The 27,573-nt window shown below is 65.1% G+C and overlaps 2 protein-coding genes across 2 annotated transcripts; both read left to right on the top strand.

Moving 5' to 3' along the window:
* Nucleotides 1–483: 483 nt before the first annotated feature.
* COL16A1 (collagen type XVI alpha 1 chain) lies at nt 484–20,991 on the top strand. Its single transcript, XM_027904710.1, is given in 72 exon segments — nt 484–688; nt 1,068–1,107; nt 1,518–1,630; nt 3,400–3,462; nt 3,600–3,717; nt 5,059–5,182; nt 5,269–5,544; nt 5,631–5,711; nt 5,956–6,087; nt 6,466–6,519; nt 7,342–7,377; nt 7,818–7,844; nt 7,992–8,054; nt 8,225–8,266; nt 8,344–8,388; nt 8,595–8,630; nt 8,802–8,864; nt 8,982–9,026; nt 9,126–9,221; nt 9,319–9,357; nt 9,616–9,660; nt 9,915–9,950; nt 10,108–10,224; nt 10,317–10,352; nt 10,456–10,491; nt 10,571–10,660; nt 10,767–10,811; nt 10,916–10,951; nt 11,056–11,109; nt 11,235–11,351; nt 11,427–11,462; nt 11,567–11,674; nt 11,761–11,883; nt 11,954–12,007; nt 12,081–12,122; nt 12,211–12,246; nt 12,436–12,489; nt 12,560–12,628; nt 12,733–12,777; nt 12,901–12,927; nt 13,005–13,070; nt 13,196–13,249; nt 13,329–13,382; nt 13,471–13,524; nt 13,672–13,716; nt 13,801–13,917; nt 14,316–14,351; nt 14,583–14,663; nt 14,795–14,839; nt 15,152–15,196; nt 16,400–16,453; nt 16,567–16,620; nt 16,920–16,973; nt 17,104–17,148; nt 17,252–17,305; nt 17,398–17,433; nt 17,673–17,735; nt 17,854–17,925; nt 18,126–18,179; nt 18,274–18,318; nt 18,533–18,577; nt 18,681–18,734; nt 18,836–18,889; nt 19,010–19,060; nt 19,206–19,295; nt 19,395–19,430; nt 19,529–19,573; nt 19,725–19,913; nt 20,015–20,081; nt 20,161–20,337; nt 20,476–20,553; nt 20,635–20,991. Coding segments are annotated over 72 exon segments (5,121 nt in total). The 3' UTR covers nt 20,838–20,991.
* Nucleotides 20,992–21,780: 789 nt separating this feature from the next.
* On the top strand, nt 21,781–25,202 carry PEF1 (penta-EF-hand domain containing 1). The gene is made up of 5 exons (XM_027904714.1): nt 21,781–21,816; nt 22,161–22,380; nt 23,035–23,190; nt 23,685–23,828; nt 24,532–25,202. Exons 1-5 carry the CDS (start codon nt 21,799–21,801, stop codon nt 24,759–24,761), a joined length of 768 nt encoding a protein of 255 aa, XP_027760515.1. The 5' UTR covers nt 21,781–21,798; the 3' UTR covers nt 24,762–25,202.
* The last annotated feature ends 2,371 nt before the right edge of the window (nt 25,203–27,573 follow it).

Here is a 27,573-nt window from a genome sequence, read left to right as displayed (position 1 = left end):
GGGCTTGGCGAGGCTCTGGGAAGTCTGGGAAGCTCTGCCGCTGGGGACATGGCAGCAAGCACAGTGCCAGCGGGAGGGGTGGTGGCAGGGATCCCGTCTCGGGGCTCTGACCCCAGGTGCCCTGTCCTGAGCCAGGCTGTCCCCAAGCCACCCCAGGGCACCGGGGATGGGACAGCAGCTCCGTGTCACAGCGGGGTCTGCCGGGAGCTGCTCCACCTGGAGCCAGAGGAGGAGCATCCCTGAGAACCATTCCCCGAGGTTCTGCCCCAAAGGGACAGAGATTCTGGCCAGCGGTGCCACCACCCGTGGGGAGAAAGAGCTGCTCTACAGGGATGACAGCCAAGGAACGGGCTTCACTCCCACCCCCGGGATCGGGGTTCACTCCTCCAGGCGGGGATCCAGCCCCCGAGGTGGGGAGGGGAAGGAGGGCGCTGCCGGGGGAGGCACCCGGGGCGGAGGAGGAGGAGGAGGAGGAGGGCGGGGATGCGAAGGCGGGCGGCGGCGCAGGGCCCCCCCGGGTTGGGGGGGGCGTGGAGGGCGGGCAGCGCTGGGGGGCGGCTCTCCGGGCCCCCCCGGAGGGAGGCGGGGAAGGCGGCGGGGGCGGCGCGGCGGCTCCCGGTGTCCCGCGGCGGAGTTCCCGGTGTCCCGCACCGTCCGGGCAGCCCCGTCCCCGCCGAGCCCCGCGCAGGTGAGCCCCGCACAACCCCGCACCGGGAGCGGGCAGAGCCCGGCAGAGCCCGGCCCCGCGGCGGGGCGGGACGGGACGGGACGGGACAGGGCGAGCGGGGGATTCCCCGTTAATAAGCGGAGTTAATCACCGCCCCGGGGCCGCGGGGACCCGCCGGTGCGGAGGGTGCGGGGTAGGGAAGGCGGGGAACGGCCGGGGGGAGATGGGGAGCGGGGCGGGGAGCACTGGTGGGGGTAGGGGGGTTCAGGGGTCCCTGCACACGAGGGTCCCTGGATGCTGTGCGTGGGATGAAGGCTCAGGGATGCACGTCCCGGTCTGGCAGCAGCCGGTGGAGCCGGACTGTGTCCGGTTTGTCCCGACTCTGTCTCCCTCCGTGCAGCCCGGCCTTGCCTCGTGGCAGGAAGCAGGGGGGAGGCCAGGTCGGGGTGACCTGCAGGGTCTGGGACACCCCGGGATTCACTCGGGACCGGGAGACAAAACAGGGGGGAGCGAGACCTTCCAGGGGGGGTTCATGCAGTAGGTGCCCATGAGATCCCTACTGGAGAATCTCAGTCTTCACGTTTCCGGATGTTTGGAGTGAATCCAGGTGCTCTGATTGGACTGAACCCATGGGATGCTGGGGCTTGCCCCGTGTGCTTGGGGTGGGTGTGGAGCAGATGGTGATCCAGCAGTGGATAAGGGGAGGCTGCACTGACCCCCAAAACTTGATGGAGCCAAGAGGGTCAGCACCAACTCCATGCTGGTGGCTTTGCTGGTAGTGTCCCAGTTGTTGGCAACCTCACGGGCTGGTGCCCACCACATGCTGCTGCCCAATGTCTCTCCCTTGCAGGCAGCTGTGTTGGCCCTGAGCTGCTGCCACGGGCACCATGAGGGGTCTCTGGGCCCTCGTGCTCACGGGGCTCATCAGTGCCTGCGAGGGGAAGGAGCCGCCACCGGTGGAAGGTAAGGGACACCAGGAGCGAGGGCTTGGGGTCTGCACGGGAGCAGCCCCCTCCTTGCATGTCCCTGGGGAGGCTTTGGTCAGACCTAGGGATGGCAGGCTGGCTGGAGACACCGTGGTCACCACGTGCCAGGACCGGCGCGGTGGCTGTGGACGTCGGCTCCCTGCTGCGCGCCGGCCAGCCCGGGCTGCGGGGCTGTGCTCAGCATCCCGTGTGGGCAGGGGGCCAGGGAGAGCTGAGCGAGCCCAGCCGTGGGGAGCCAGCCCAGGGACACCCCGGCATCGCCCCCGCAGCCCTGGCCGTGCTCGTGGAGGTGCCAGCTGGCAGCGCCGGCAGCGTGTCCGGCAGCACGTGTGGGGTAGGTGAGCCAGGACCACTCAGGGCTGTGGCAGGGATGCACAGAGCTCCCAAGGGAGTTTTGGCCTCCAGCTGCGAGCTGGGAAGAGGTTTGGCCGTGGGGGCTGGGGGTTGTCCACGTGCAGCAGGGCACAGGGGGACGATGACTGAGCCCACGGGGGTCTCTGCCGGGGTGTCCCTGGCCACGGGGTCACTGTGCCTGGGTCCCGGTGTGGGACGAGCTCGAGGCGGATGCCGGGGAGGAGCCGCTGGCAGCGACGCCGTGGTTGCATCAGGCTCTGTGGGGGTGGAGCAGTGGCTTGTCTGGGGGGCCTGGGTTTGCCCGTGGAAGGGACCCTGGAGCCCAGCACGGCCTGGCCTCCCATCTCCTGGCCTTTCCTTAAGGATACAAGGCTTGGACAGATGAGATTTTCCCTTAGGATCTGCACCAGGGCTGGGAGAGGCTTCAAAGAGATTGGGCCGGGGTGATTTATGCTCTGCCTTCCGTCCCCTGGCCTGCTGAGGATGATCTCAGCGCCAGCAGGAGGGAGCTCTGCCCCCAGCCGGGACATGCACAGCCCCCCCTGCCACTGCCGTGTCGGGGGTCCCGAGGGTGGGGGCACCCCCCCACACCACTGCTGACCCTGTGTGAGTGGTCAGCCTGGGGGAGAAGCAGCGTGGTGGTGCATGAGGGCCCTCTCTGAGGGCAGAGATGGAGGTGGGCAGTGGGGCTGGGAGGGTGGGTCAGAAATCCCCCCAGGAACAGCCAAGGAGGAGGCGAGTGAATTGTTGGTGGCCATCCCCGCTCCAGGGCTGGTGTGCATGGAGACAAAACAAATTCCTCTTTCACTACCTCCTTGTTTACTCCTTTATCTCGCACCTCCCAACATCTGGTGCATCCAGTGGAGGTGGATTGATGCCGCTGGAGCAGTAATTCATCAGTGCAAACAGCAGCAGCATCCCCGTGATCGCGGCTCACACGGCACTTCCAGCCTCTTGCTGTCCCCTGGCTGCACCCTCACGCCTGTCCCCTGGGCCACCAGGCCTGAGCTGTCACCAGGATGGGACAGGAAGGCCAGAGGGCAGCCCTGGGTGCCACCTCCACGCTGTGGGTGTCCGTGGCACCCGTCCGAGTCGGCTGATGCTGATTCCAGCTGTGGAAATGTCTCGAGGCAAAACAAGCGTGAACTGGGGAAAGCATTTCACCTGGTGAACTGGCTGTGGGAGATGAAGGGGCTGGCTCTGAGATCAACTGCCTGTTCCCCTCCAAACGGCTCCTGGAGGGCTCCAGCTTCCCTCCTCCATGCTCCCGGGAACCAGTGCTGCTGTGGGAGTGGATCCCTGCTGGATCTGTGCTACCAGCAGCCCCCCTGCTTGTCCCACTGTGCTCCTGGGGGTGCTGCGGTGACGGTGATGTGCTGATTTGCCTTTCAGGGGAGCTGTGCCCGCAGCTCTGGGACGAGGATCTGGTTGGGGACAAGTATGAGAACATAACAGGTAAGGAAAGCCCCTCTCACCCTGCAAAGGGGGGTCCCTGGGCAGCCCTGACACCCAGAGGGTGGGCTCTGTGCCCTGCCTGGGGAGCGTCACGCTGTGCCAGGGCCAGGTCTCACCTCCTCCGCTCTGCCCTGCAGGTTTTAACCTGATCAAAAGGTTCGACCTGCTGAAGATCTCGTCCATCAAGAAGGTCCGCAGCGCCTGGGGGCCGGCAGTGCTGCGGTTGGGGGCTGTGCCCCTGGTCCAGCCCACCCAGTGAGTGTGTGGGGGGCTCAGGGGGTGGCTCTGGTTGACCAAAGCTCCCCCAGGCCCCATCCCCGTGCGCTGTAAGGATGGAGCCCAGGGGGAAGCCGGGTGGGCTTTGCCCTGCGCTCGTACTGGTGACCTGAGGCACCCTGGGGGACACAGGGGACCCCGGGGGCTGCCCAGACACCTTCCTCCTAGAAAGTAAATCACGGGCTGTCGCAGCTCAGCTGGGTGGTGGCCAAGCCTTACGCAACCAGGGCTCTGTGGCTGCTCTGTGGTTGCGCTTGGCAGGCGCCCGAGGGGTCTGGACGAGCTCAGGACGCTGCAGAGCTCCGAGCAGGCACTGCAGGGTCCGGGGGGGTCTGCTGGGGGGAGGCACACAGAGCATGGCCCTCGTCCTCTCCGCCTCTGGTGCGTCCTGCCCGGCTGTGCCCGTGGCAGGGCTGGCAGGGATGCTGCAGCGTGGCGAGATGGGAGCGGATCCACGTCCCTGGGAGCTGTTCCTGGAGGAAGCCGCTGCGGTTTGCACGCCTGCCTCCTCCAGCCTGTCCCCGCATTGCCCCGGGGCTGGCACGCAGCCACACCGGGCATGGGGCACTCCTGGGGGAGAGGAAACCCGGCCCTGGCTCCTGACCTGGGCAGCCAAATCCTTAGGTGGCTTCAGGGTGGCTCCAGAGTGGTGTTGCTCTTGGCTGGGTGCCTTTGGCACCCCAGATGTAGCTGTGGGGAGTGCTGAGTGGGGGGATGGACAGCCCTACCCAGGTTGTTAGCTCCAGGTGGGCACCTATGGGTGCTCACCCACCTCAGCGCCCAGCAAGAATGTCCCACGGAGAACAGAGGGGACCATGGGCCCTGTCCTGCTCCCCATCCCTTGGTCCAGCTCCAGAGGGGTGGTTTGGAAAATTGCTGGCTTGGAGCTGAGGCCGGGAGCGGAGCAGAACCCAGAGCAAATATTTCCAGTGGTTGAGTGGGCTGTGGGCGAGCTGGGCACAGTCCCACTGGGGAACTGCTATCCATTCCACAGAGCCTTGGGGCTTGTGGATGTATTTCCTGGCTTCTCAGGGGAAAATTGGATATTGGGGGGATGAGTGCATGGCCCTGGGTGCTGCAGCCACCCCAGGAGGGTGGTGTTCGGGGTGCAGGGTGTGGGGCAGGGATGGGGATGGTGCAGCTGGGGCTGAATCCACCACGATGGCATCTGGGGTGCCACCGGTGGGGACAGAGCCTGGCAGGATTCACGGGGGGATCTTGGGGTGATGCTGCCACCGCCCTTGGTGCCAACTCCAGCACCAGATCCTGGTGCAGGGTCCGGCCGCCCCCTGACCTCTCTGATCCCTTCCATCCCCACAGGCAGGTGTTTCCTCGTGGGCTGCCCCCCACCTTCACCCTCATCTTCACCTTGCTGCTGAAGAAAAACAGCACCGGGGAGCACTGGTACCTGTTCCAGATCACCGACCGGCAGGGATACCCCCAGGTACAGCCGCGGGAGGGCGGCGGGATGCGCGGGCAGCACAGGGACAACCAGAAACCATCCCTGAGCGTTGTCCCCTCTGTGCCCAGCTCTCCCTGTCCGTGCACGGCCCCGAGAAGAGCCTGGAGTTCCAGGCCAGGGCAGCAGGGGCCGCGTTCGTCAGCGCCGTGTTCGCGGGGAAGGCTGTGGCGTCCCTCTTCGACGGGCGGTGGCACAAGGTGGTGGTGGCCGTGCAGGGCCGCGCCGTCTCCGTCCACCTCGACTGCTCCTCCATCTCCTCCAAGCCGCTGGCGCCGCGGCGGGCCCTGGCCCTGGAGGGAAACGCCTTCCTGGGGCTGGACGCCGTGCGTGGCACCCCGGTCCGGGTGAGTGGGGTGAGGGCACCTCTGCCCACGGGGCTGGAGCCACCCCTGACCTGCCAGCCCTGACCTACCACCCCCACCCACTGCAGTTTGACATCCAGCAAGCCCAGATCTACTGTGATGCCGAGCTGGCCCGGCAGGAGGGATGCTGTGAGATCTCGGCCAGCGGGGTGAGTGCTCCTGAATCCCCCACCCCAATCCCAGCTGGACCCTGGAATGGCCCTGTGCACGGTCAGGGTTTTCCCCAGGGGATCCCCTGTGGGTCACCTCCTGCTCGTGGTGGCCTCGTGGTGCCTCTCCCCACGGCCAGCGTGGGGTACATCCCTCTCCTGAGTCACACCGCGTGCTCGGGCAGGACTGGGGCTCCCGGCTCTCCCCTTGGCAGCTCCCCACCACCCCTCTCTCTCCCCAAAGTGCCAGACGGAAGCTCCCAAGACCCGTCGGCAGGCAGAGCTGATGCAGAGCAGCAACCTCATCGAGATGGTGCCACAGCCCGAGGGTCGCGTCTACACCCGATGCTTCTGCCTGGAGGAGCCGCTGGGCACCGTGAGCTCCGGTGTTCCCCTCCCGGTCCCCCTCCCAGTCCCCATCCCCGTCCCCATCCCAGCACAGGAGTGGTCCCAGCCCCGCGGGATGGGCAGTGGCTCAGCTGCCGTGCCGGGTGCTGCTGAGCCGGCAGCCGCACAGATCCAGCCCCTGGAAAATCCCTGCCTCAGTCTTTCCACCGCGCCAGGCGAGGGAGGGAGCTGGCGGTGACCGAGGGCCTGGGAATGAGGGAGGGGAGGGATCCTATGGTCCCGGGACGGGCCTCATCCATGGGTGCCTCAGGCAGGATAACCCAGGATAACCCTTCTCCTTCATGGAGAGGTAGCACCCAGGAGTTCACAGGTGGGATAACCCAGGGGTGCTCTTCTCTGTCCACAGGAGCCGGTGAGAACCTCGGGGAGGACCAGCCTGAAGGAAGATCCCAAGGGAAAGGTGAGGGGAAGTGCACAGGGTGTCCCAGCCTGGCTGCCTGGTCCTGCCATTCCCAGCTCCACTCCTTTTCCTCCCACCAGTGCCATCCCAGGGGCCCACCCACCCCCTGGGCTGGGTCTGACCCGTGGCATTTGGGAACTCTCCACTGCTGCCAGAGCTGCAGGGATGGAAGAGCAGGGCAGAAGCGGCCGCTCTGCTCCCCCGAGCAGGAACTGAGGCCCCACTTACTCTCTGCTGCTGCTGGAGTGATCCCAGCTATGGCCAAGGGCCTCTTTGTTCCCTCTGAGCGTCTCCGGAGCGCTGCCAGAGCTGGGAAGCGTCTCCAGCGCTCCTGTTCCTCATCCCTGCGTGTCTGTGTGATCCCTGTCCCACCACGGGGATTCAGGGCTGCTGTATCCCAGTGATGGGATCCTGCTGGGGATCCCTGGGGTGTAGATCAGGTCCAGCAGTGTGGGCTGGGGCCCATGGGAGCACGGGGTCCATCCTGCAGCCCCATCCTGCCTGTTCCCGATCCCATGGGAGCAGAGTGGAGTGGCTGGTTTGGCTGGAGGAGCTGTGGTCAAGCCACAAAGCCTCAGGGAGAGCCGGGTGCCAGGCAGGCACCTCTTCACCTCCCCTGGGAGCAAACACAGCGGGGTTTCCCTTCTCCATCCAGGGCATGGGGAGGTGCTGCTGGGGCAACCCCACGGGTTTGGGGTGCCCAGGGGAGTGGGGCAGTGCCCATGGGGGGATGTGTGCCATGGAGGGGTGGGTGCTGTAGGGTTTGGGGTGCCATGGGCAGTGCGTGAAGCCGGTCCAAGCCCCCATCCCTGTCTCTTCCAGTGCCCGCCCTGCTCGGCACAGATGGCATCAACAAACGTGAGTGTGGCACCAGGCTGTGCTGGCAGGACATGGGAACCCTGGCTCAGCCTGGCTGGGCTGGGAGATGGGGACAGCAAAAGCCACCGGGGGTGCTGGCTCAGGGGTGTCCCCCACCCCTCTGCCATCATCACCGGCCCCCCACGACCCATGGCTCCTTCTGGCCCGGGGCTCTGCAACATCTGGCTGTGGGGAAGGTCTCTGATCCCTTCCAGATGTGGCCCCATTCCTGCAGCAACCGCTGGCTGGAGGTGTGGGGGGGCTGATGGGGGGTTGGTGGGTGTTTGGTACCCCTCATGCCTCATGGGGCTCCTGAGGTGGCACTTGGGGACAGGGTGTTGGGAGGATGGGGACCACGGCAGGGTCGGGGCTCTCCTGCCGCCGTTTGGAGCCACCACGACCCTGGGGGGCTCTGGGACACCTTTCTGCTCTCTCCCCAGGTCACACTCGGCCCCTCAGGCCCAAAGGTAGGTTTGTCACCCCCCCAGGGCCCAGCCCCAGCAGGGACGTGGCCACGCTGTGCCTGGAGCATCCCTGCCTGCAGCCCTGGGCACGCACATGGGCACGAGGACCCCTGTGCCCGTTCTGTCCCCCAAACCTCCCCTCTCTTGCAGGGCACCAAGGGCGAGCGAGGCCTGCCCGGCACCGCCGGTGCCAAGGGGGACAAGGGCGATCGTGTGAGTGTCCCCAACCAAGTCCCGGGTGGGCACAGGGGCTGATCCCTGCGGGGTCCTTGGCATACGGGGGGTCCTGCCGCCCTGGGGGTGTTCCTGCCCCCCATGGCCCCCCACCCTTGGCTGGGGTGGTTGGGGCAGAGCCCCTGAGCCACCTCCCCCACCCTCCGCAGGGCGCTGACTGTGTGCGCACCCACCCCGGCGGCCCCGTGCAGGTGAGACCCCCCTGACCCTCCCCGAGCCCCCCTCCCCACCTCTGCTGCCCCACTCACCTCCTTCTCCTCCTCCCCAGTGCGCTGAGGGGCCACGGGGCGAGAAGGGGCAGCGTGGAGAGGTGGTGAGTGACACTCGGCTGTGGGGACACGGCGTGGGGACACTGCGCTGGCCCCCCCTGGGCGGCTGGTGTGCCTTGGGTCCAGCCCTGAGGGTCCAGCTCTGTGGGTGGGTGGTGGGTGGACAAAAGGGGCAGAAATCAGAGCAGAGGGGGACCCTGCACGAACCCACCCGTGGGCACCCACTTCTGTTCCTGCTGTTCCCACGCAGGGGGTCCCGGGGGCTGCTGGTGCTGACGGGCAGAAGGTGAGTCCAGCCCCGCTGTGGGTGCTGAGGGTGCAGCAGGGACACCTGAGCTGTGTCTCCTGGGGTGGCAGCAGCGGTGCCAGGACCTGCTGGGGCCGACCCGGATAGCAGGGGTGACGGCACGGGCGATGCCGTGGGTGACAGCACAAGTGACATTCATCTGTCCCACAGGGCCAGAAGGGCGAGAAGGGCGATGGGGGACTGCAGGGCAAGCCGGGGCGCCCAGGGCGTGATGTGAGTAGTGCCAGGGGGTCCCTGGGCACCCCCCCGGGCAGTGGGGTCCAGCTGCAGGACCAGCCCGCCCGTGGGTGCACACACAGAGCCTTCACACCCTGCTCCCCCTCCCTACAGGGCCGGCCTGGAGAGATCTGCGTGGTGGGCCCCAAGGGCCAGAAGGTGGGTGGGGGATTTTGGGGGGAGGAGGTGGGAGTGGCAGCACCCAGTGTCACCCAGTGGCAGCACTGCCATTGACATCCCCCCTCCATTGTCTTCCAGGGTGATCCTGGCCTTGTGGGACCCGAGGGGCTGGCTGGCGAGCCAGGACCCCCAGGGAAGCCGGGCTCTCCAGGGATCGGCTTTCCAGGGAAGCCAGTAAGGACCCCCCTGCCCAGGGGCTTTGCCTGGGTGACATGTACCATGGCAAGGGGTGAGGTGTTCCAGAGCTAACACCACCCTCTGTTCCTTTCAGGGTGACCCTGGTGGCCCCCCAGGTCCGAAGGGAGAGAAGGTGAGCGGAGGGAAAGGGGTCCCAGCTGCCCCTCACTGCCCATGGGGGCTGGTGGGGACTGGGATTAGGAGCTGGATCTACCATGACTGAGCCAGTGCTGGCTGGTGGAGCTGCCACCTGCTCAAGCCCCAGCTGGGTGGCTCAAGGACCTGGCTTGGGGGCAGGAAACCCCCCTGGGGAAGGGGAGGGTATCCTGGGGTGCCAAGGGCTGTGGTGTTTTCCTTTGCTGGGCTCAGGGTTTCCCATCTCTGGCTCCAGGGCAGCTCGGGAGCTCCTGGACCCGGAGGATCGCCTGGGACACCCGTGAGTACCGGCAGCCTGGAGCCAACACCCGGGGTCAGGGACGGGTTTCTTGGCTCAAGGTCGTGGCTGTTTGGCCAGAGCAGTGGTGGGATCCAAGCCCAGGAACTGAGAGGGGTTTGGGATCATCCAGTGATCCAGCGGCCTCGCTCGAGGCTGGGATCGTCCAGTGCCACTGCTGCTGGACAATCAGGGGGGTGCTGGGTGGCACTGCCAGGGCACCATGATGCAGCCCCATCCTCACCTTCCTCCCACAGGGTCCCCCCGGCGACCTGGGGCCAAAAGGAGACAAGGTGGGTGCAGTGACAGGGTGACCGGGGCAGGGGGCTGTGCCATGGGTTGGTGCCAGCACAGCCCCACCTTGGTGCCCCTCCCTCACCTCGGGGCTGCTCGGGGGCCACTCCAGGGACCCCCCGGCCTGGGCTGTGTCTCACTGTCCCCACCGGGCAGGGCGAGCCGTGTGAGGTGTGTCCCACTGTCACCGAGGGGGTGCTCGGTGCCATCGGGGTGCCCGGCAAGCCGGGACCCAGGGGAGAGCCCGGAGCGCCCGGCAGGGACGGGGTCTCGGTGAGTCTGAGCCTGGGGGCTCGTGGGGTGGAGGGCAGAGCAGGGGCTCATCTCAGCATCCCTGATGCTCCCTTTTGATTCCCCCTTCCCAGGACAGACCTGGCCCTGCAGGACCCAAAGGGGACAGGGTAGGTGACATGGGGTGGACTGGCTTGTCCCTCTCTGGGGATACCAAGCAGTGTCCAGCCCGTGCTGGCAGCACCCAGCCCAGCTCCTGTGTTTGCTTCCCAGGGAGATCGTGGCATCCAGGGGATGAAAGGGGAGAAGGTGAGAGTCCAACCCTCTGTCCCACCCTCCCTCTGAGCCCCTGCAGCCCCCTGAGCTGTCCCCTGTCCCACCCTCCCAGGGGGACTCGTGCCTGTCCTGCGACGTCCGTGTCCTTGCTGCGCTGCGCCGGGGTCCTGCCGAGGGGTTTGAGGGTGAGCCGGGGCTGCCGGTGAGTCCTGGGGCTGAGGGGGGAAACCCCGGTCCTGGGGGGACACCCCAGTCACCTCAGGGCTGCCGAGGGTGCTGGGGGTGTGACCATGGGGGGTGTTCAACAGGGTGACCTGGGGCTCCCCGGGCTGGCTGGGATCAAGGGTGACAAGGTGAGTAACTCCCACACCCACCGCCCTTCCCACATTGCTGGAGATCACCCCATGGGGTTGGGACAGCCTTGTCTGACCCTGTCCCTGTCCCTGCTCCGTTCCAGGGGGACAGTGGCCAGCTGGGACCCACGGGCAGACCGGTGAGTGGGGGCACAGGGGGGTAGGGGGGATGTAGGGGCTCAGGGGTGGCAGGAACTGGTTTTGGGGGCCATGGTCTCACCTCTGCCGTGGCTTCTCCCTGCAGGGGCTCCCAGGAGAGAAGGGTGATCCGGGTGTGCAGGGCCTCAAAGGAGAGAAGGTGAGCCCTGCCATGGGGACCTCCCTCCCTGCCCTGTCCATGCCACCTCCCCAGCTGAGACCTGTGCAGCTCATTGCACGGGAGGGTCCCCAAAGCCACGTTCCAAGCGGGATGTCCCTCGGCAGGGTGAGCCGTGCGGGCAGTGCCCTCCCACCCCACAGGCCCTCCAAGGGGCAGCGACAGCGGTGGCTGTGCCAGGGCCACCAGGAGAAAGGGGCAAGAATGGCCCTCCAGGCAGAGCGGTGAGTGTCCCCCGTGCCCCCCGTGCCCAGTTTTGGGGGGATGCTCCAGCCTGACCTGTTCCTCTGTTTCCCCAGGGCAGACCGGGCGACGCTGGACAGAAGGGGCAGAAGGTGAGAGGGCCTGTGGGGGTCCCAGCGGGGATGGTGATGGCAGAGGTGGCTGTGACCTCTGTGAGCCATGTCCCTCCCCTCCCCATGTCTCCTCTCTTTGCCAGGGGGACGCTGGCAGCCCTGGGGACCCGGGCACGCCGGGCATGGCCGGTGTCCCAGGGCTGTCGGGTGAGCCTGGAATCAGGGGTCCGACCGGCCCCAAAGGAGAGAAGGTGAGACCCCCTTATTCTGGGGACCTGTCCCCTGTCACTGTGGTGCCACCCACCCCTCCATCCCTCTCCCATCCCCTCCTGCACAGGGAGACCCCTGCGAGCCCAGTGCTGCTCCACTTGGGGACCTCTCAGATGTGGTTGGCATCCCAGGAAAACCCGGGGCCAAAGGGGACCAGGGCCCCCCTGGCATCGGCCAGCCGGGCAGACCCGTGAGTGCCCCCTCCCCACGGCCACGGTGCCCATGGCATCGTGCCCTGGGGTGACCCTGGTGTGTTTTAGGGGAAGCCAGGGCTGCCGGGGGTCCAGGGCCCTCCTGGGCTGAAGGGGCTGCAGGTGAGTGGGGTGCAGGGGCTGGGTTTTGGGGGGTGGGTCCTGAGGGCACCTCACTGCCCCTCCATCTCCCCAGGGTGAGCCAGGACCCCGGGGGATCGGCCAGCCGGGACCACAGGTGGGTTTTGGGGTGCCCATGCCGTGCCCTGCCGTGCTGTGCCGTGCTGGGTTGCTCTGCCAGATCTCACACGCTCTGCTTTTCCCAGGGAGACCCCGGGAGCACCGGACCCCCCGGGACACCTGTGAGTAGCAATTTAGGGTGCCCAGTCCTGGGAGATGGGGCAGCCACCAGCCCCCCCAATTCCTGCAGCGTCAGCCCTCCCTGTGGGCAGTGGCAGGGGGGCCCTGGCCATCCCAACCTGGGGTCAGTGCTGTCCCCTCAGCTCACTGGGGGGCTGTCTGGGTCAACTAACACCCTCTCCTGCCCCCAGGGCCCCCCTGGACCCCAGGGACCTCCAGGGACGGCAGGAGAGAAAGGTGCCAAGGTAAGGGAACATCCCCCAGCCCTCTGTGCCCCCCCACCTGCCCCCTACTCCTGCTGTCCTTCCCCTGCAGGGATCTCCAGGACCCAAAGGTGCCGTGGGACCTCCTGGACCACCAGGGACCAGCGTCACAGGGCCACCGGTACGTCCTGCCCCCCTGGGATGGGCACTGCCACCCCCCAGCCCCTCAACCTGCCGTGCCAGGGGTCGAGCCAGGCAGCTTCCTCACCCTCCTCTTCCTCACAGGGCCCCGAAGGGCAGTGGGGGCTCCCCGGCTCTGCTGGACAGCCGGTACGTGTGGAGGGTGCCAGGGGGGCCGTGCCCAGGGTGTGAGCTGAGCTGGTGCCCCCCATGCTCACTGTGGGTGGGGGGCATGGGGGGCACCCACCCATTCTCCGTCTTTCCTCCTGGCAGGGGGAGAAGGGTGCCCAGGGAGAGAAGGTGAGTTGGGGGCTGGGTGGAGCTGTACCCCCTGTTCCACCTCCTGCCCTCCTTGCCCTCACCCCCTCTCTCCGCAGGGAGACCCCGGGGAGTGCTCCTGCCCCTCCAGCCCCCGCCAGGACCCCAACTATACCGGGATGCCAGTGAGTGCCACGAGTGCCCAGGGGCACCCCAGGCTCTGCTTCACCCCCACGGGCGCACCCTGATCCCCCTCAACCCCCCCCTCCATCAAATTCTCCTCCCCCTCTCCCCCTTCTCTCGTCCCCAGGGAGCCCCAGGGCTGTGGACTGGGATGTCCTGGCAGCCACAGCCAGGCCCGCAGGTGGGTGCTGTGCCACACATCCCCCCCCACTCCCACCTCACCCCCTGCCTCTCTCTGATTGTGTTTTGGGGTCTTGCAGGGCCCCCCCGGAGCCCCCGGTCCCCCTGGCCCCCCCGGTGCCCCCGGTCGCCAGGTGAGTGATGGGAAGGCAGGAGATGGGAGCGGGTCTGGTCCTGCCAGGCTTTTAGCAGGGGCTTTAAATACCCTCTCCTTGGATTTAGGGAATGCCAGGACACAACGGTTTGCCAGGGCTGCCTGGGCCTGCAGGAGACCTGGTGGGTGGTGCCCGTGCCCGTGGCAGTGTCCCCCGTGCCCAACGTCTTGCTCCCCCATTGTGGGACAGTCCCTCCATCTCTCCCTCCATCCCTCCCTCCATCCTTCCCTCCCTCCATTCCCTCCATCCCTCCCTCCATCTCTCCCAGGGGCCGCTGGCCGTCATGGCTGAGAGGAACATCGAGGTGCTGAAGGTGAGAGTGTGGGGACGTGTCACCTTCCTGCCCCGTGGTCCCCAAAGGCCTTGGGGTGCCCCTGACTCCCCCTTTTCCCCCCAGACTCTCTGTGGGGACTGTGCCCAGCTCCAGGCAGCCTTGGAAGCCCCCAGAGGTGTCGAGGGAGAGAAGGGGGACGGGGGCATGCCGGGCGCCCCCGGCAGCGAGAGCTGCGCCCGCGTGAGTATTCCCACCTCTGGGTGGGAACCTTGGTGCCCAAAACCCTCTGGGTTTTTTGGGGGGTGAGGTGAAGAGATGCTCCCAACTCCCTGGGCCTCGGATGGTGTGGCAGTTGTGGGAAGCAGCACGCTTTGGACACGCTTTGGGCACACGGTGGGCACGCTCTGGACACGCTCGGGGCACGCTGGTCCTGCTGGGAATGCGGGCAGGATCCCACACACAGTCTCTGCCTGCCCCAGTGGGGTTCCCAGGAGTATGACAGGCTTGTCCCGTTCCAGTGCAGGCTGGAGCAGGGGGAGCTGAGCCCCTGAGGGATATGGGGTGAGGGGCTCCGAGCCCCGCTGTGTCCCACAGCTCCTCCGGGGTGATCCCTGGGTGACTCCTGGGTTTTCTTCCAGTGCTTTGCCCAGTTCCCGAGAGAGGAGGAGGCTCGGGTGAGTGAAGAGTGTCCCCCCTATCCACATCCCCCTGCCCCTGGTGATGAGCTGATATCCCAGTCTGACTCCAGGGTGCTGCAGAGACTGTACCCCCATTGTGGGAGCAGATGGGGCTTTGGGGGGTAGAGGCTGCTTTGGGGGGGCTTGGCAGGGCTCAGTGGTGGGCAGTGGGCAGTGGGTAGTGGGCAGAGCCAACCCGGGGTTCTGACACATCCCTACTCCCTGCAGGGTGACAGCCCTGACACCGACTGTCCCGGCCATCCCGGGTTGCCGGGTGCCCCGGGCATCCCTGGTGAGAGAGGCGAGCAGGTGGGTGAGCTCCAGTCCATCCACAGACCCCCCTCCATCCCAGCACTTCCCAGGGGTCATGGCTGGTCCCTCAGTGCCCCTCAGAGCTGGTCCCTGTCCCCCTCTCCCCTGACACCTCCGTCTCTCCCCAGGGCTCACCAGGACTGCGGGGACCCCCCGGACCACCCGGGCCCATCGTAAGTACCTGTGCCCGGGGTGAGGGGCTACCAGGCTGTGTGGGCATCATGGTGTGGTCCTGCAGGGCTTGGAGGCCCTAAAAGCAAGTTGCCAAGGGGGCTGCCCCCGTGCCCCGAGGCCGTGGTGATGGGCAGAGGGACGCGGCCATGGCGAGGTGGAGGCGCGGCATGGCCTGGACGTCCCAGCCTGGAGATGGAGGTGAAGGTGCTGCCAGCCCAGAGATGGAGCAGGAGCTCTGTGGCTCCCTGAGGGCTCAGCCCAGGCTCCCCCGTGCCTTTTCCAGGCTGTGACCTCCCTGTTTCTCCCCTCAGGGCCCCCCAGGCTTTCCTGGAACGCCGGGCGCACCCGGACTGCCCGTAAGGACCCAGCACGGCTCCGCTCTGTGCCCTGTGTCGCTGCCGCTTGGTTTGGCTGTGTCCCTTGTCCCTGTCCCCCCTGGGAGCAGCCGTAGCACAGCTGCCCCATTTCTCTTCCACGCCATCTCCATCCTCCCATTCCCACCCCCTCCATCCCAAAGCAGAGGGTCTTGGTGGGCCAGGATCTGGGAATGCCCTTCCTGAGCTCAGGGATGTGGCGCTGGCACTCACCAGCCCTGGTGCCACGTGTTGGGTCCCTTCATCATCATGGGACCTGGTTCAGCTCAGCGGCTCCTGGTGTGCCAGGGACCTGCCTCCCCAGATTGGTGTCCTGTCGCAGCTCCTGTGGGATGGGCTGGGTGGCACCTTGGTGGTAGCTGCCCCTAGGGAAGCCCCTCGTGGGGACCAGGAGGATCCTCTGTGCAGCCAGTGCTGCCTGGGCTCACTCTCCTCCTCCTCCCTTGGTCCCTCCTGTGTGGTCATGCAGCCTTCACCACCATCTCCATTTTGATCTTCATCTCCATCCTCATCCTCATCTCCATCCATCTCCATCCTCCTGCTCCCGCCCGTGCTCGCTCCAAGCAGGAGCTGGTGGCGGGGCTGTGCCGGCGGCTCTCGGAGGATCCGGCCCTCCTGCTCGTGTCCCCTCGTCCACTAATGTCACACGGTCTGTGTGGGGCTCTGGGGGGCTCTGGGGGTCGTCGCTCTGCCGTGTGCCAGCGTGTCCTGTCCAGCCCGCGTCACCTCGACACCACGTCACCCCACTAACCCACCCCAGCGGTCCCGTGGCGTGGGGCCCAGGGGCTCCCGGCTGTCCCTGTGTCACCCACTCCCTGGGGGCATGGGAGGCTCCAGGCTGGGCCATGTGCTGGGTGCCAGGAGCTGGGCACCCCACGCAGCCTCCCCAGGGCTGGGCTGTGGGTCCTGCCCGCAGGTCACGGCGTGTGGGGGGCACAGGCAGCAGTGGCAGTGTCTGGGTCCGAGCACTTGGGCTCACACTGGACCTGGTGCCCACGGCTGTGCCGTGGGTGGAGGGAGCACAGCCAGTGCCAAACAGGTCTTCCCTGGTGCCCAGGGGTCCAGGCAGGCTGGTGGAGATCACAGACCCTGCGGGCTGTGCCCGGGTCCTGCTGCCAGGCGGGCACAGCCCCGGGCAGGGGTTGTAGGAGACCCCCCTGCAGCTCCTCTCTTCTCCCCCCAAAGGGTCTCCAAGGGGAACGTGGCCCTGCTGGGCTTGCTGGAGCCAAAGGGGAGCCGGTGAGTGGTGTGTGAGGAGGGGACAGGGGGGACACTGGTGTCCCACGGGCTTTGGGCACCAGGCTGGGGCGTTGCAGGTGGCTCAACATCCTTCTCCTCCTCCTCCTGCACAGGGACCTCCAGGACAGCCCGGCTACCCCGGTGCAATGGGCCCCCCCGGCCTGCCCGTGAGTACTGTGGGGAGCCAGGCAGGTTCTGCCAGCCCCCAGCCCCCTCGGGGGTCCCCATGTCCCTCCTGGTGCTCACTGGGGCATCCAAGTTGCAGCTGGGGGACCCCCAGTGGGCACACCCATGTCCCATCCATGCAGTCCCATCCCACACATTCCCAGTGCCCTGTTCCTCCCTGCCCCGTTCACCCGTGCCCCGTGCATGCCCTGCCTGTGCCCCCATCCTTCCTCTTCCATGTGCCATGTCCCCTCCCTGCCCAGTGCCCCGCTTTGTCCCCTCCATCTCCTTCCTCCCCCAGGGCATCAAAGGCGAGCGAGGCTACGTGGGCCCCCCCGGGGAGAAAGGGGAGCTGGTGAGTCCCTGGGGGCCATGCTCTGGGGGCAGAGGGGCTGGGGGCTCTCCCAGGTGCCTCCTCTCACCGTGGGCACCAGGGCTGAGGCCCTTCCAGCCCCATCCATCTGACCCCATTCCTGCCTTCCCAGGGACCCCCCGGCGTGGATGGGCCCCCCGGTCCCGCAGGGCCTATGGTAGGTGCCCACCCTGACGGCCCCCGGGGGGCTGTGGGGAGGGAGGGGGGAGGCTGTGGGTGCAGTGGGGTGCTCCCCACCACCTCATCCCATCATTCCACAGGGACCACGGGGAGAGCGGGGGCTCCCGGGCAGCGCCGGCGAGAAGGGGGATCAGGTGAGCACCCCCAGGGGTACAGGGACCCCCAGGGACCCCCAGCGGGCAGGATGTGGCTCTCGGGGTCCTGCTCAGCTCTCATCTCTCTGCAGGGTTTCCAGGGCCAGCCTGGCTTCCCAGGACCACCGGTGAGTACATACCCTGCTCCAGCACAGCAGGGTGTCCCATGGAGGTGATGCCCATCCCTGGCTGTATGTCCCCATGTCCCCACGGGGCCAGGGATGGGGGGGTTCTACAAGGGGGAACACGGGCACATCCCGTGGGATAAGATGCAGGGAGGAGCCCCAGACCAATCCCGTTAAGGTGTTTGGAGGCAGCAGGATGTGTGACCTGGGACCCCCCTCTCTCAACACCCCCTTCTCTTTAGGGTCCCCCCGGCTTCCCAGGGAAGGTCGGTCCAGCTGGGCCACCAGGGCCCATGGCTGAGAAGGTGAGTGCCAGGGGTCAGTGCCACGGGGGCGTGGCTGTGTGATGGCACTGCTCATCCCTTGGGCTGTGGCCGGGTTTGGTACCCTGGCTGTGCTCGTGACCTCCTGTGGCTCTTACAGGGCAGCGAGGGCATGCGAGGCCCCACTGGGATGCCAGGACCCCCTGGACCCCCAGGACCTCCGGGCATCCAGGTAAGACCCTTCCCATGTGTCCCCTTGGGGGCAGAGGGGACCCCCCCGAGCACCACTGGCTATTCCCACTCCCCAGGGACCTGTTCCCACTCACCAGGGACCCCCTGCCATGGCCTGCGGTGCTCAGAGCAGGTCCCTCGGGGACCCCCAGGGCCCCTCAGTGCAAACCACCCGCTGATATCCTCACCTTGTCCCCGCAGGGCCCCGCTGGCTTGGAAGGTCTGGATGGCAAGGATGGCAAGCCAGGGCTGCGGGTGAGGCTCTGGGGCTCTCTGGGGTGCTGGTGGGGGACAGCCACCCTGCAATCCCTGCCCAGGACACTCCCAACCCGTGTCTCTTTCTCTCCAGGGTGATCCAGGCCCCCCTGGCCCACCAGGGATGATGGGTCCTCCGGTGAGTGACAGCTTTCCTTGTCATCCCTCCCTGGCGCTCAGTGCCTGGCACGTCCCTGCAGCCAGGCCTGGGGGTCCCCTGAGCCAGGACTGTCCCACTGTGTCTTCCTGGGGACACTGAGACCCAGGGGGAAGATGGAATCCCTGGTCAGGGTCACCTGCCTCGCTCTGCTGGCGGGATCTGGGACTCCCACCCAGCTCTTTTCTCTCTCCAGGGCTTCAAGGGGAAGACGGGACACCCAGGTCTGCCAGGACCAAAGGTGAGGGATGGGGACACTTGGTGGTGACATCCCCAGGGACCTGGGTCCTGGGCCAGGGTATCCATGCATTGCTCTGCTCACAATGTCCCTTCCTTCTTTTTAGGGTGACTGTGGCAAACCTGGTCCCCCGGGGAGCCCAGGCCGGCCGGGAGCTGAGGTGAGTGAGGGGTGAGCCCACTGCTTGGGCACCGTGCAGCCTCTCCTCACCCAGCCTTCCTCCTCACCACCCTGCCTTCCTCATCACCCCATCTTCCTCAGGGTGACCCCGGGCCCATGGGACCCCAAGGCCGCCAGGGACCCCCAGGGCTCATCGTAAGTTGGACCTGCCCCCCACGGTGCACCAGGAGGGATCACAGTGGGGACTCCCTCTGGTGCGGGGAGTGGGGTCATCACTCACGGCCCCCCAGCTGACACCCCTGTCTCTGCCCCCAGGGACCCCCTGGCAGCCCAGGACAGCCGGGTCCCGCTGGCCTTGCTGGAGTGGTGAGTCCTGGAGCCCCCACCACAGCCCCAGCTGTGGGATTTGGGGTCAGGGTGGGGCTGGGTGGGTGCCACAGAGAGTGGGTTTGGGGGTCCCCGTGCCCATCCTGTGCTGATTCCGGTGTTCCCGGCTCCCTCCTCCGTGCAGGGGCTGAAGGGTGAGCGTGGCTCTGTGGGGGAGCGAGGTCTGCCAGGGATGCCAGGCCAGCCAGGACCCCCAGGACACCCTGGACCACCGGTGAGTGCAGCACAGCCCGGGGACCTTGAGGACTGGTGACTGGTGGTCACCCTGTGGTCATCGCTGTGGTGGTCACTGTCACACACTTTGGTCTCACAGGGGGAGCAGGGACCAGATGGACCCGTCGGCAAAGAGGTAGGAATGTGGGTTCTGGAGCTCTCCTGCCCTGCTGGACCCCCAGGGTGCTCATGGTGGGGACACCCCTGCCACCCTGCTCATTTGTGTGTCCTCAGGGTCCTCCAGGAAAGCCGGGCATTGCGGGACCGGCGGGACAGAAGGTGAGGGGGGTCTGGCTGTGCCACTGCAGCCATCCCAACATCCCCCAACCATCCTGACATCCCCCAGCCATCCCAGAACCCCCCAGCCATCCCAGAACCCCACCACCCCTCAGGATACGGGGGCTGAGCTCTGCCTCTCACATCCCCGCAGGGCGAAGCTGGATCCCCCGGTGAAAGAGGGTACCCCGGGGAGAAGGGCAGAGCTGGAATGCCCGGGGGGCCAGGGAAGAGCGGCTCCATGGGCCTCGTGGGGCCACGGGGACCCGCGGGAGAGAGGGGACTCCCCGGCTCTCCGGGACCCGCGGGCAGCCCCGGGCTGCCGGGACCCCCGGGGATGATGGTAAGGAGGGGTGGCCGTGGAGAGGGGTGGGGGTGAAGGACCCCATCCCCCGCGGGGCGTGGTGGCCGTGTCCCCTCGTGTGTCCCCTCGTGTGTCCCCAGGGAGACGTGGTGAATTATGACGAGATCAAGAGGTTCATCCGGCAGGAGCTGAACAAGATGTTTGACGGTAACAACGGGGCGGTGGGGACGAGGTGACCCCCCGTCCCCCGTTCCCGCCGGCACTGAGCTTGTCCCTGTCCCCGCAGAGCGGATGGCGTACTACACATCCCGGCTGCACTTCCCGGTGGAGATGGTGGCGTCCCCGGGCAGACCCGGTCCCCCCGGGAAGGACGGGCTGCCCGGCCGGCCGGGACCCCCGGGCTCTCCAGGGATGCCGGGGCAGATTGGCAGAGAGGGGCGGCAGGGAGTGCCGGGCATGAGGGGTAGGTGCTGCTCCCGGGGGGCATTCCCAGTGTCACTGGCGCGTTTCCAGTGTCCCCAGGGTGTTCCCGGTGTCCCTGGATGCCGGGATATTGCAGTTGTGCCAGGATCTCACCCCTCTCCATCCACGTCTCTTCCAGGTGAGCCGGGAGCCAAAGGAGAGAAAGGCGAGAAGGGCGTTGGGGTGATGGGGGACAGCGGCCCCCCAGGACCCCCAGGTGAGCCCCCTCCCTCCGCGTGGCCACCAGCCCCACGCCGGGGCTTCGTGCCACCTCCCTCTCTCTCTCCGTCTCTTCCAGGTCCCCAGGGACCGCCGGGCTACGGGAAGATGGGCCCCCCGGGCCCCGTGGGGCAGCAGGGCATCCCCGGCATCCCCGGCCCCCCCGGCGCCACGGGGCAGCCGGGCAAGGCGGGGCACTGCAGCCCGGCGGAGTGCCTGGGAGCCGTGCCCGTGGAGCAGCCCCTCTTCCAGCCCAAGAACGTCAAGGGCCCCTTCGGCTGAGGGTCCCCGCGCCCCCCGGCTTTGCTGTTAATATTGTTTCCCCGCTGTGCCGGGGCCGTGCCTGTCTCGGGGGGGGCGGGATCTGGGATCGGGGGTTGTACAGCTCCGTCGGGATGGCGAGGGCGGGTGGATCCTGCCCCCGCAAATACACCCGTACTGGTGCCCCCCGCGCCTCCCGCTCCGTGATGGCACAGAGGGATCTCTGCGTGTCCTCATCCCTGTTCCCCTGGGATGCTGCTCTGGCCGGTCCTGAGGCCACCCCAGCTGGGGGCGTGGGCGAGCTCCCTGTGACCCTGGGACTGATGGATGAGGGGGTCTGGGAGGAAACCCAGCCCTGATCCCAGGGCATCCCGGTCCTGCCCCAGGGGAAATCCCAGCTCAGCTTCTGGGCAATCCCAGGCGTGATCCTGGGGGATTCCAGCCCAGTTCCTGGGGAGATCCCAGCCCTGATCCCAGCAGATGCCAGCTGTGATTTGGGGGGATCCCAGCCCAGCTCCCAGGGAGATCCCAGCTCTCATCTTGGGATTCTCGCCTTGCTCTCAGGCTCATCAAGGCCCTGCTCCTGGTTTGATCCTGGCCATGGCTGGAATATCTGGGAACCCCAGACGATTTCCCAGGGAGATCCCAGCCCTGCTCCTAACGGGGTGTCAGTCCTGCTCCCAGGGCAATCCCAACCTTGATCTTGGGGGGTTGCCAGTCTCACTTCCAGGCAGATCCGCTCTCAGGCTGATCCCGGCGTTGCTCCCGGGGAACTCCAGCCTTGCTCCCGGGCAGCTCCCAACGCGATCCTTGCGGGACACGGTGGTCCCGTTACCACTTTAAGGCCCCCCCGAGCCGGCAGCTCCCGCGTGTTCGTGACTTCCAAAAGGGGCGGAGTCTCCGCGTGGACGCGTTTCTCAGCCAATGGGTGCTGGTTCTGCCAGTGACGTCACCGGGGCGGGGCCGGGGCGGAGGGCACGCTATGGCGTACCCGGGACAGGTGGGACCGGGACCGGGGACCGGGAACGGGATCGAGACAGGGGACCGGGACCGAGGGCCATGGCAGGAACCCGGGACCGCGGACTGGGATTGGGATCGGGGACGGGGACAGGAGGCGGCGACAGGGACTTAGGACCGGGGACCGGGATGGGCATCGGGACCAGGAACTGGGATGGGCATCGGGACCGGGACCGAGACCGGCGGCAGCGACCGGGGACGTGAACGGGGGTCGGGAGTAGGACCGGAGGCTGTTCCGCGAGAGGGGGCAGGGGCGGGGGGCGCGGGGTGGGCTGTCGCGGGGTCCGTCCCGGTGCCCACCTCACCCCGGCTCTGTGCCCTCCCCAGGGCTTCCCCGGCGCAGGACAAGCCCCCCCGGGCGGCCCGTATCCCGGGGCTCCCTACGGCGGGGGGCCGCCCCCAGGGCCCTACGGACAGCCCCCACCTGGGGGTCCCTATGGGCAGCCCCCACCCGGGGGTCCCTACGGGCAGCCCCCACCCGGGGGTCCCTACGGCGGCCCCTATGGCGGCCCCCAGCCCGGGCCATACGGAGGGCCGGCCCCAGGAGGTGAGTGCGAGGGTCTCTGTGTGGTGGTCCCGGGACGGAGGGAGGGTCGGGGCGGGGGGCTCCTCAGGTCGGGGGTGAGGGGCTGAGGGGGTCCCCAGCCCAGTCCCCGCCGTGTGCCAGCCCCACTCGGTGCCAGGAGGGGTGGTCTCGGCTGCCCCTCGCCCAGCTCAGCAGAATTCAACGTGAGTGGAAGGCAAAGTCCCATTTTATTATTAATTTGAAATCCTGGAGGAGGAGAAAGAGGAGGAGAAGGAGGAAGAGGAGGAGAGAAAGGAGGAGGAGAAAGAGAAGAAGGAGCAGGAAGAGGAGGAGGAGGAAGTGCCAGGAGGCCACAGCCCTGAGCACCACCAATAAAACTTTACACCCCACATCCGTCCCCTGGCACTGCCAGGTTTATGGGGCAGCACCCTCGTTCCTTGTCCATCCAGAATCTCCACTGGTTTACGGCCCCTTCTCAGCCCCCACACACTGTGTGCCAAACCCAGCCCTCCCTGACCTGTTTTCCCAGGATCCCACAGCCGTAAAACCCGCTTGGAGCAGAAGTGCTGACTGGCTCTGGCTGTTGGCCGCGTCCCTGTGAGCCGCTCCCAGGGGACGGGGCAGCTCGTGGCCTCTCTGAGGGGGTGACACCACTGATGGCCTCTCCCCACGCAGGCAGTGCCCCCCCGGGTGTGGACCCCGAGGCCTTCTCCTGGTTCCAGACCGTGGATGTGGATCACAGCGGGTTCATCTCCGTGAAGGAGCTGAAGCAGGCGCTGGTCAACAACAACTGGTCGTCGTTCAACGATGAGACCTGCCTGCTGATGATCAGTGAGTCTGGGGGTCTCCCTCCCCTCTTCCTGCTTTTAATCCGGTTCATTTGGGGTCAACCTGTGCCGGGGTGAAACCCATCCCTGCAGCATTCCCCTGTTCCCTGGGCATCGCTCCCCTGAGCAGCTGGAGCCAGGGCTGGGCAAACCGAGCAGCTCCTGGCGCCCTTTTGGTGGAGGACACGAATCAGGGGCCCAAAATGCTGCTTGGAAAAGGGAACCCCAGCTCTGCCCAAGGCCAAGTGAGCCCCAGATCCCAGAGAAGCAGGGAAGAAAGAGAAGGAGAGCCCCAGTGATGTGGAGGCTGACCCAGAGCTTGCCACGACATGAGGCGTTAGTGCCGGTTCTTACCAGCCTCAGGGATGGAATGGTCCCAGTTGATCTCAGTTGTGGTGAGGGGAGAAATTTGGGGCTGGGGGAAGCCATGGCACAGATCCTGGGCTGCCTGGGAGTCCCTGCAGCGTTTCCACTCCTCACTGCCCTGCTCCTGCCCAGACATGTTCGACAAGACGCGGACGGGGCGCATCGACGTGTACGGCTTCTCCGCCCTGCTCCGCTTCATCCAGCAGTGGAAGAGCCTCTTCCAGCAGTATGACAGGGACCAGTCAGGCTCCATCAGCTTCACTGAGCTCCAGCAAGGTGGGTGAGGGGCAGGGTCAACAGCCTGGCCCATCCCCTAGCATCCTGGCTCTGCTCCAGGTTTATTTCCAGCCGGTGACTCCACCCGGTGTGGTCCCTGCAGCCGGGCTGGGGGGTCTCTGAGCTCCTGGGGTGCATCCTGGGAATGCTGGGCTGGCTAATTCGGCCATGGTGGCAGAGCTGGCACTGAGCTTCCCACGGGACAGGAGGTGACGAGCTGCAGCAGGGCCGTGGCACAAACTTCCTTCCTTAAGGAAGCCCAGAACTGCCCCCCTAAACGGAGTGTGGCTCAAGCCTGTTTTTCTGGGAGGAGCTTTTGGGCGTGTGAGGGGGGGTGGAAAAATGTCTGGAATTTGTGCCATGGTTTGATTCCTCCCTCTGGGGAGCCCTGCCCATTCACACCCTCAGTGGGAAGCGTGGGAAGGGAACACCGTGGTGGTGGGAGGGGGGCTCATAGGCCTGTAGGCCCCATAGACCCTACAGACCCCATAGGCCAGGTGGGCCACATATGCCCCAAAGGCTTAAAGGCTGCACAGGCCCTACAGGCCCCCTAAACCCCATAAGCCCTATAGAACTCCATAGACCCCACAGTGTGTTGGGACACGGGGAGTGTGGGACACGGGGTGTGTGCCAGCAGGGGAGGAGGACACAACCGCAGTTTACCCCGCTGGGAAGGCTTAATCCCGATGTTTCTTGCTCCCAGCTTTCTCCCAGATGGGCTACAACCTGAGCCCCCAGTTCAGCCAGCTGCTGCTGGCCCGCTACGCCCAGCGCTCCCCCAACCCCAGCATCCAGCTGGACCGGTTCATCCACATCTGCATGCAGCTGCAGAGCCTCACCGACGCCTTCCGGGAGAAGGACACGGCGCTGGTGGGGAACGTGCGGCTCAGCTACGAGGATTTCCTGGCCATGGTGGTGACCCGCATGCTGTGACACCCCCTCCCGGGGCTGGCAGCTCTCCGGGAGCCACAGCCATCCCCAAATTCCCACTGGGATGTGGTGGGAGTTCCCCCGGGGCCAAATTTCCAGCCTGTTCCGCCCGAGGAGCCCCGAGTCCTGCTGGGGCTCTCCTGGCTTTGATTCCTCGTCCCCACTCCGTGACAGTGGGTGTCTCCACGCCAGGCTGGACGTGGTGGGGGCAGCCAAAGCAGTAGCCTGTGCCATGGTGCCCAGGGAGTGCTTAGATCCCTTGCCAGACCCAACTTCCAACCTCATCCCTCTGCTTGGTGGGGTGTCTGCAGCAGAACACCCCCATTTTGGGGGGTGAAGAGCTGAGCAGCAGCAGGAAGGGGACAGATGAGGACAAAGCTTGTCCTTCCTTCCCTCACCGACTGCGCTGGGAGTACATTCAGCCCCTTGGCTGTGCTGGGAATGCTTTCCCAGGGGTCTGAGCAGGAATGGGATGCGCTGCTGCAGCGACACGGGATCATTATCCCCCCCCCCCACCTCCCCAGTTGCCAATTTGTCTCTGCTGAAGCCAAATTCACACACAGTTAAGAGCTTATTTTTCCAGCTTTGGAATAAAAGGCGACGTGCAGCGGCTGCCGCGTGGTCTGTGTGTCCGAGGGGGGCTCGAGGGGACACCGGGTGACTCGTGTGTCCCCCCATGGGGACAATGTCCTGTGACTGTATCCCCCCCGCTCCCAGAGCTGGATAAGATTTCCTGAAGTCGTCCCTTGGAAACTTCGTGGCAGTTTACAGAAAATAAGGGGCTGGGGGCTCCTCAGGTACAGAGAGATTCCACCAACGCCAAGGTTTTCTTCCCTGTGGTTGCCAAACGATGTCCAGGAATTTGCCTCGAGGAATTTCGGGAGATTTTTGAGATTTGGAGGAGTTCTTACGAAATAAATGGTTAAAAGGCTGAGGGTGTGATCTGCTGCTTTCAAGAAGGAAAGAGCCCGACCTCGGTGTTTTCCTTGACCTCGGTGTTTTCCAGCCCAGGGCAGGACGGGCTGTTCAGAGCATCCCTGAGCATTCCAGCAATATTTCTCTCCTGAGCATTCCAATATTTCCCGCTGTCTCCTGATGAGTCAGAGCTGCCCTGCCCTTTGTGGGGGGAGGAATTTGGGGGCACAGGGAGTGGGAACTGTCCCCTGGCACTCTATCTATCTATCTATCTATCTATCTATCTATCTATCTATCTATCTATCTATCTATCTATCTATCTATCCACATATGTATATATAGGGGATATATGTGGCATGTTTTATATATATATATATATATATATATATATATAAATATTTTTATATATCAAAAAAAATATATAAAATTCCCAGGGTGGTCTGATACAGGTGCACACAAACACCACACTTTGCACACACACTGACACCCCTCTGTGTGGGTGTACATGGATACACAGGCATGTGTCCATATTATACATATATATATATAAAATACAGGGATGTGCATGTTTATATATACACACATATAAATATATATATATATATATATATATATGCATTGGTGTGCTTCAATGTACGTGTATACATATATATATGTGATACATATATGCATCCAAATATATATATATATGTATGCATATATATATAAATATGTATACATACACATATACATACATGTATATTTACACATATATATACACACAGAGGCACCTATATATATATATAAAGATTTAAAAATATATATATTTCTGTGTGTGTGTGTGTGTGTATAAATCTATGAAGAATATATTTCTATATGCTGGTATATGTTTATCCTGCTATAAATATATATATATTTCTATATGCGTGCATATATATAACTCTAAAAAAATAAATATTTCTTTAGGTATATATATATATATATATAAAGCTATAAAAATATGTATATACACACACACCATGTGTGTAACAGTGGTGTCGGTGCAGTTACCGGAGCCCCCCACCAGGTGTCTCCGCACTCCACGCGTGTGTGCCCACCCCGCGTGGGGCGGGGGCTGCGGAGGGGCCTGGCCGGGACTGGAAAGGGAAAGGGACCGCATGGAATGAAGGCATTTACAACAAGCAACAGCAGCCCCAGCCCAGCCCAGGGTGGCAGCGGCAGTGACACACTTGGGCGTGGTGGCACCTGCACCTACAGGGGTGTGTGTATGTGCATGTATACACAGAGAAACATATAAATATATACAGTGAGTGTGTATATGTGCATATACAGAGTAACACGCACCCCCTCTGTATAAAAATATATGGATTTATATGTGTGTGTGTGTTCTGTACATGTATACGTGCACACAAACGGGCTCCCCGCAGGTATACACATACATATATACACACACACACATTTAGTGATGCCTCTCTGTGAGCTGGCACATCTTGCTGTGGTGGCACACCTGCCTCCAGCCACTCATCTGGACGGTGGCACACTTGGCAGATCCGTTTTTGGCAGCACCCCCTGGGCGTGGTGGCATTCCCGGCCCTGGTGGCAGCTGCAGTGTCACACCTGTCCGTGGTGTCACACCTGTCCGTGGTGCCACACGCGGCCCTGGTGGCCCAGCTGGCCGTGGTGACCCCCCTGGCCGTGGTGGCAGCCCGGTGGCCCGAGTGGCTGCGCGTGCCCGCGGCGTGTCCAGCGCTGGCCGCGGCCGCCGGGGCCTCGAGGCCGGAAGGAGCACAATGAGCGGGGCCTTATCTCACCCCACAGCCCTTCCCGGGGCCACCCTGACCCCCCCCCGGATGGGGCCCTTGGGGCTGAGCGGGGCCACGTGTCCCCTTCCCCCAAGCACCGAGTCGGCGCCCCGGCTTCG

Source organism: Empidonax traillii, unplaced genomic scaffold, assembly GCF_003031625.1.
Source record: "Empidonax traillii isolate 1590-97213 ecotype Southwest subspecies unplaced genomic scaffold, ASM303162v1 scaffold1079:size189651, whole genome shotgun sequence".
Taxonomy (NCBI): domain Eukaryota; kingdom Metazoa; phylum Chordata; class Aves; order Passeriformes; family Tyrannidae; genus Empidonax; species Empidonax traillii.
This window is presented reverse-complemented; position numbering and strand designations above follow the sequence as displayed.